This window comes from Pempheris klunzingeri, chromosome 6 (genome assembly GCF_042242105.1).
Source record: "Pempheris klunzingeri isolate RE-2024b chromosome 6, fPemKlu1.hap1, whole genome shotgun sequence".
Lineage (NCBI taxonomy): Eukaryota > Metazoa > Chordata > Actinopteri > Acropomatiformes > Pempheridae > Pempheris > Pempheris klunzingeri.
In genome coordinates, this window is record NC_092017.1 from 7,685,313 (window position 1) to 7,693,461 (window position 8,149).

The 8,149-nt window shown below is 41.9% G+C and overlaps 1 protein-coding gene across 1 annotated transcript; it reads right to left on the reverse strand.

Moving 5' to 3' along the window:
- Positions 1-4,790: 4,790 nt before the first annotated feature.
- Positions 4,791-7,754, reverse strand: ociad2 (OCIA domain containing 2). Its single transcript, XM_070832426.1, has 7 exons — positions 7,585-7,754; positions 7,414-7,498; positions 6,189-6,242; positions 6,052-6,099; positions 5,825-5,963; positions 5,582-5,644; positions 4,791-5,339 (listed from the first exon to the last, which is right to left on the reverse strand). Exons 1-6 carry the CDS (start codon positions 7,678-7,680, stop codon positions 5,584-5,586), a joined length of 483 nt encoding a protein of 160 aa, XP_070688527.1. The 5' UTR covers positions 7,681-7,754; the 3' UTR covers positions 4,791-5,339; positions 5,582-5,583.
- Between the last annotated feature and the right edge of the window lie 395 nt (positions 7,755-8,149).

Genomic DNA, 8,149 nt, shown 5'->3' on the forward strand with positions numbered 1-8,149 from the left:
TTCTCAGCAGGGCTCAATTATGGGTTATTTCTAGCTAGACTCAGTCCTTATTGTGTGCTACATTACGCCAACTCTTTCAATGCAATCAATGACAAGAATGCATAACCCAAGTAAATCAGAGTAAATAACGTTGTGCTTTAATCTGCATTGCACAGGGAAGAGGAAGGGACTTTTGGAAGTCAGCTTTATGAATGTCAGAGAGATGTGAGCAACTACTGATTTCCAAAACACTAAATACTCTTCAGTCATTACCTAGAAACACAGAAACACAAAAAATCTGTTTGTTAATGTGACTTTATGTGGGCTCCTGTGCATTACAAAGCACCACAGTTTATTTTGGTTTTATCAACCATTTTGGAAAATCATCACTGTGAACCATTTACTAACTTGTGAATATTCTTATCTTCACTGTCTACATACTACAATGAAGACTTCCTGTCAAACAGAATGAAAGGGTACAGCAATGACATTCACTCATGAGTGCTCTACAGATACTATTTGCATCTTGGGCCAGTGCAGAGTGCAGAACAATGTGGTCACAAAGATGGGTGCCAGCGTACAGAGGCAATGATGGGAGGTGATATCTAATGGAATTGCAAGGTTTTCTTGCCAAATTTATGTGTAATTCCTCAAAGCATTGTTTGTTCAGTTGTCCAGTTAATAATTTAGCCATGTGCAAATGTAAACACACACCACACCTGGACCCAACTGGTTAGTCTAGGTTTAGATAAGAGTTCATCTACTGTAATGTGGCCAAATAAGTGAAAGCTGATATTATGACACTGAGACCTGAGAGAGTTTTGGAGAAGGACAATCAGGATTTCCTTTAAGAGCTGCCCATATGGAACCAGGTTAACTGCTGAGAGGTCAGGGGACATAGATGCAGGTGCTGAACCACCCAAGATATGACAACGTTTGCCTTCTCCAGATGACAACACAGAACTCAAAAGAGTCAAAACTGGTAATATGGCACCCAAAAACCGTGTATCAATCAATTACCGAGTCCAAACTTACCACAAGACCCAAAAACTACCAACTTTTGGATTAATAGGCATTGTTGGATGAAACACACAAATTAAGAAATGGAGTTGTTACTTTTGTATTACATAATGTTTGTGTAGTCACAACTGTAATGCTGAGTTAACAGTTAATCCTTGCAGGGGTCAGTTTAGCAAGGGGCCACTGTGGGGGTGTTTTACACAGCTTGGTTTTTCATCCCCATACTCTTCAATGCCATTAATGTCTTACCAGATTAAACCAAACACACTAATTCACTGGAGTTATGCCCCAGATAATCACAGATAGACGTCTATCTGCAATCTACGGGGATTCCCTCTAGTTTGTGCGTGTACAACAGAATACACTACGCATCTGTAATGCCATCTGAAGCTTATCCTGGCAAGGACGATGGGGAAATCAGCCAGTAGCGAAGACTGATGATCTAATGTGTATAAAATGCTTAAACTGTGTGGCACCTCATAGCAGCGTCACTGCAGTCGACGACAAACATAGTTATTGGATGAGCAAAAATCTAATTCAGTTTCAGCTTCTTCTAGTGAGACTAACCTAACTTTTACATGCAAATATGCACAAGTTCTCACTAGTCAGAGCATAGTCCACACTTGTGTGGGCCCTCCTGTGGGTGAACAAAAATGACTTTTCTTCTGTCACTGTGCTTTCATCTGCAATAGTTTGGCCATCTCCACCTACAGCCACACAGCAGACCGAGCGGATTCCTCCCTGCCTGTATCCCAGTGCCTGTGCTTGGGTCTCTGCAGAAAACGAACAAATGCTTCATTGTATGTCTGATGCACTCTGAACAAGGAGAATGAAGTCCTCAGAGGAATGTCAGATGTAAAGCTGACAGTTCTCTCACTGTTGTGCCACTGCACAAGAGCCACCATGCTTGGGTATGTTATGGTCCCTTCAACCACACCATGTTTTTAAGTGTGACAACACAAAATTGGGGGGTTTTTTCAGATAAAAGCAAACTGACGCAGCTTTATTTCCCTGTTTTATGCCTCAGATAAATGTAGAGCATTTAGAAAGACACACTGATCACTGAGTTAACTGGGTGTGCGCGGTTATTTCGTTACTGCGGCTTAACATAGCAAACAATTTTGTTGCTGTTTTTGTTGCATGACACCAACAGTTTTTACCACAAAGACAAAACTGTGACCCACCAAAGAGAACTGGCTAAGTTAAAAACTGGCTAGCACACAGTAAGGTAACGTCCATGGTAGCTTTTAGTTAGCAACTAGCCTGGTGTTGATACTGTGTAGAGCAGACTAGCTGGGGGCTAGCTAGCAGCAGCAACTTGGCTTAGCTGACCAGCCAGTTGTCAACTATAAGTTAACGTTCAGCGCAGTAGTATGATAGCAACGTTAACAGCCCGGCTAGCTATTGGGCAGCGATGAAAGTAATGACAACAGGAATCTGGACGGTGCCTGCGGTTAAACTTGCAGGGTAGCTAGGCGATTAACTCAGACTAGCAGAGGAGCCAAACTCCTTCTTTAGCATGCTACGGCAGCCAATTTTGGTACCACAGTTGGAAAGCTAACGTTAACCTCAACGGCAAAGTTAATCACGGAACTTAACGTAAGCCAGCGTTAACTGCAATAGATAGCAAACGCCGCGTCCTTAATTACTTCAGTTCTCGTTAAGCTGACATTACTCACAACTTTTGTTTCCTCTCCCTGTAGTTGAGCTAGGCAGCTAGCTTGCAGGCGTTCTTTTCATTTGCCGAACAAGCTTCAACGTCCTGGCCCTCCTCCATTGGAAGGATTTGCGTAGTGGTGTGATTTTTTTTCTCGGTCTGTTTCGGTGTTGGGAGAGCTGCTCCGTCAGAGCGGTCGGTGGCCCGTTTGTCCCGCCTGCTGCATCGCGATTGGCTGTGACGGTGTACGCCTACATAAAACACGGCTTTCTATTTCACCAGATACGTGGCAATCCCGACAAACCGACCTGTTGATTGGATGACGTCCGGACCGTGACGTACACAGGGGCTCACTTCTTATGCTCACCTGCTCACAACGAAACCAGCGCGGGGAGGCGGGTAGTGTGAGGAGCCGGGCTGTGCAGGGACAGAGGCCAAGCCCCGCTTGGGTGAAGGTACGAAAACATGTGTAACACCACACATTGACCGAATAACGACTTCTATTAAGTGAGAATGAATTGGACACCGCTGACAAACATTAAACTCTTACAAATGCATCCTTTTAAGCATGTATAAGTGTGTAGTAAATGTAAGGCAATACATGCTTTATAACGCACTATAATGTGTTTGTAAGAAGGGAAAGTAATATTTTAGGGTTATTCATGTATTTCTTAAAGCAGCAGTAGGTAACTTTTATAAAAAATATATTTTTGTCATATTTGCTGAAACTATCACTATATCCTAACAGTGGTGCATGAGAAAGGTAGCCTGTGAAAAAAATCTTCCTCCTTTGACTCTTCCCAGTCCTCCCTAATATCATTTGAAAGAATATGCAGCACCTGAGCGAACACAACCAATCAGAGCCTCCAGGAGTCTCTACCAAGATGCCAATCACTGCTTGTCCAAAAGCTACACAGTCACTCAGACTAGCCAGATCCACAGCAGAAGCATCAGGATGAGCTTTGCAAACAGTGGCTGAGTAACAACAACCAGCAATGAAAAAAATAGTTTTTTCTTCATTTAAGTGTCATGTAGTCTTGCATATCATTCTCACCCTGGAGACACACGGGAGGCTGAAGCACCATGAGGCGCTGTGCTATGATGAAACCTGGTCAAGCAGCAGCCGGGCTGCATTTCTCAGTAAAACTGAAACTCTGGGAGAACAGCGGGGGCAGGCTGGGCAGCTATTTGACAACTGCAGTTATAAAGCCTCTTTTTTGAAAACAGTAATCTAGTAATTAACAATGTAGGTCCATCACAAACCTTCCCTTTTTTAACTAATTCTCAAAATGTTTTTTAGACAACTCAGCTTTCTACTGGCATCAAATAATAGTTCTGTGTGGGTTTTAACCACAGCTCAGCGCTCGTCAGGATATTAAGTTACACTGACTCAATTAAATATAGACTGTAGCTCATTTCAGCTTCATTTTCAGCGCTATTGGTTGTTTGTGCTGCATTTAACGGTCACCAATATTATATTACTGGACAGGCCAATAAACTGGGTTTAATTTCCTCACACAGCCATATGTACCCACTCCTATTGACAAGGTACTGATAACATTTGAGAGAACAAAAAATATGTTCCACAAGGGTCAATTTACTGACCTGTGTTCAATCTTTACAGTCGAAGTGGCTGAAATTATGCAAAGAAAATGAAATCTTAGGAAGATCTTAGAAGATATCAGAATCAGAATCAGAATTACTTTAATAATCCCCAGGGGGAAACAGCTCCAAAAGAACAAGAATAAACTTCAAACACAAAGTAAAATGTAAATATCATTAGGTAGGACACAGAACATTACCATAACTAACATATGTAGTATTTAAAGAAATAAATGTGTTTAGACATTACCCTGTTGCGTCATTTTTAGAGATGATGTTAGATGATTAGACACATGTAAGAAGAAGCTTCAAACTGTGCCAAGACCTAATGCTACCTGTCCGCAACCAGATAGTGGTCTTGTTAAAACAGGGAAAACACCGTATTTAAAGAGTGAATTGTCATTTGCACACAAAAAGACGAGTCAAATATGCTGTTGATTTTTGTCTTTAGTCAAGATAAGCACATATAGTATACATGGTATGGTTGTAAAAAGGCACTGGCAGTGACAAAATGTTACATATTAAACAATGATTTAAAAAAATTAATAACATTGAGCAATACAGAGTATTTGTTTCATATTTAAGCTCAGTGTTTGCTAGTCCAGGCCCCCACCCTGCATGTTTTACATGTTTCCCTGCTCCATAACACCTGATTCAAATGGTAATGTGTCATTTGAATCAGGTGTGCTGGAGCAGGGAAACATGTAAAGCAAGCAGGGGCAGTGGGCCTCCAGGTCCAGGACTGGGAAACACTGTTGTGGCAATATGTGTGTATTGCAGCTGATGATGAAACCAAATGACTTTATCATTTTGTCACACTCCCTGTAAAAGCCTTTGTACTAGTGCAAATAAAGTAGAACTTGCTCAGATGAAACTGGAAATGCATTCAGAACGAGCCATGACTGAAAGGACAGTGGCTCCACCCAGTGGCATTTCTTATGTGTGGTTTCTTCTGGATGAATAACAAACAGTATAGCAAAACAGATCATGATGCTTTGGATAAATGACATGCAGTATTTATGACATTATGGAAAAGCTGCCACTGATAGATCCACGCTGACGGTCAGTGTTTTGAATGAGGCTGAAAAATAAAATGAAACATAAAACATTTAGGTTATTTAAACGTGTGTCAACATACAAAGCTCCACACTGCAGATAGATAGATACTTTAGGAAATTGTCATTTTTGATTTGCTGTTTTTTAAATAAGTTACCACAGAGCTAACTTATTTAGCCTTGGCACTCATCTGTATGATAGAGTCAGAGTTGTATGGTCTGTCTCCAGTATGTCTCCAGTAGCTCGGTCAACATAGGATTCATTTACCTTTAGCTTTGTACTTGTTCTGCAGGTTTCTTCTTACATTCTTCACACACATGGTGGCAGGATCTGTCGGGACAACATCGTTGTCAGCGACATCCAAAGGCGTAAGGAAATGTATCATCCTTTGTATTATTTGGATTTATTTAAGCAGAGGGGTTGCTGCATAAAGATGGCAGATTATATAGTTGTTGAATGGCTTGTGGTGTAATATTGGTGGTCAGCTTTTGAATTCAGTGTATTTCCCACCTGTGTCCATGGCCAAAGCGACCTCCTTCAGACCACGGCCCAAATCCTCGTCCATCGCCAAGGCCAAGCTCCTGAAACTTGCTTCGACAAGTTCCAACATAAGATGCTTTCCCCACTGCAAAACCAAGGATCCCAGCAACTGAGGAAAAAAAAAAGTGTTATTGTTTAGGCATTATTAAAAGTGCTGCTACTTAGAAACTGAAGTCCAAAATACTGAAAGTACACACCTGCTAGTTTAGGAAAGGGACCAAATCGCTTTGATGATTTCCAAATGCCTGCATGGAAATACATTTGATCTTAAACCAAATAATCACAAGAATCATTGACACGATGGAGGAACACGGCTTGAATGTCAGTGTGTTACCATTGTAGATGAGACCGCCAGTGACAGCCATGCTACCCAGAGAGAGAGGAAGAGCTAAAAGAAGAAATAAAACAAAGTTAAAGAAATATTGAGACCTACGATAGAAGAACCAGAATAAAGTTTTATTATAATTATTGTATTACGCATACAGCTTTCCCTGCAAACTCAGCAGCAGACATAAAGATTCTTTGTTTTTTTTTCCTATGCAGACATTCACTTGCCGTCATGAACTGATGTCACCTTGCTTGGCCGGAGTTTGATCTCACTGAACTTTGATCTGGGAAGTATTAAGATTCAACAATACGTCCACCTAATGTGAGAGCATGGGCGAGACCGACCCCTGATTCAGGAAGTACGGATTGTTGCAGTTTCATGATTATATAACGGCGCGGTGAGAGAAGACAAGCAGCAGCTGCTTGGCTGGCATTGAGTGGAAGGACAGGGATAGAGGTTAAAGACAATTAAGTGTTGATACATAAAACAAGGGGCATTTTCAGTTTGTGGGATCTTAATCCAGCCAAAATAAACTCCAGCAGCATAAGCGTACAACCCTGGCCACGCCATTTTTCATTCAAATTTTTAATTTGTGTAACTTTCACCTTGCTACAGTCACTCTGACCTGACAGTGGCGTTAGAGCTGCGTGGGTGTGACATATCTGTTGTTAGTTTTGTTTTGTTACACTTGTTGGAGCGGGTCATTTTTAAGGATTCAGTTAGAAGTCTGGATTAGAGTTCACCTCATGACACTCCCCGGCAAGCTCCACCCAACCTGAACAACAAGGTCTAAATCAGCCAGAGTAACTTAAAGAATCAGCGAGGTCATAATAATGAATTAATGATTTAATGAATTAAAAATAAGCATAAGTAATGTGTGAGCATGAAGTGGTGTAATTACTGTAGTAGTGCCAGCGTAATAGTGCTTCAGTTGTAACATAGTGACACCAATTAACATGTTGCCTTTTCAATCACATCTCTGTGTCTCCCTGAGTGAGACTGAATTCCACAGAGAAGAATGTAAACACACGGCCCTAAGTGTACGGGGTGTTGATAGAGGAGCCCTGCCCTACTGCCTCTACTACAAGAAACTTGTGCAGCTCTCCTGGAGGGATATACCCAAGCCAGCCATACACTGCGGTCTCACACCTATGGTCTTTTGACAGATCTGGCAGCTTGTCTTCTTGCTACAATGATAACATTAGTAAGAGGTCTAAAAAGAAGAGAGTACCTCTGTACCAGAAGCTTTCGTCTTGACACTCCTTCCAAACTCTTCTCATATCATCTCTGTGGATATGGCGATCACCCATGGGGCACTGGAAGACACACAGGACTGGTCAGGTATCATATCTGGCCCATGATGGCCCACATTGTCCTGTACAAATTATTTGTTGCCTCACACCTTCCACTCCCCCCACACTGCAGGCGGACCGGTGGCAGCAGCTGCCGCCTCTCCTGCCTTCACCGTCACCGCTTCTCCAGTTGGGTTAGAAGTCATGATGCAGGAGCTTTCAGCAGTCTTTCTTTGAACGTGCACTGTGTAACTTTCTCAGGCTCGAATACTTCCTTACTCTCTCTCTGCCTCATATCTAAGTGGTTGCAGTAGCTCCTCCTTATGTTTATAACTCCACCCCACTTGAAAAAACACACCAGAGGCCCTGTGAAAGGCTGTTTCAGAATAAGAAAATAAGGCACTGGGTGAAAAACAACTAATCAGATATGGAATTATACAGGAAAAACACAATTTGATAATAAATCTATATCTTAAAGCAGTGTTTCCTTGTATGTCTGAGATGTTCCCCTGCTCCAAACAGACTTCTGCAGAGCTTGATGATGAACTGATCTCTTGAATCAGGTGTGTTGGAGCACAGAAGCATCTAAAACATGGAGGGCAGAGGTCCAGGACCAGGATTGGGAAACACTGTGTCTTACAAAAATGTTTCTCCATTAATCACATGAGATGAAAG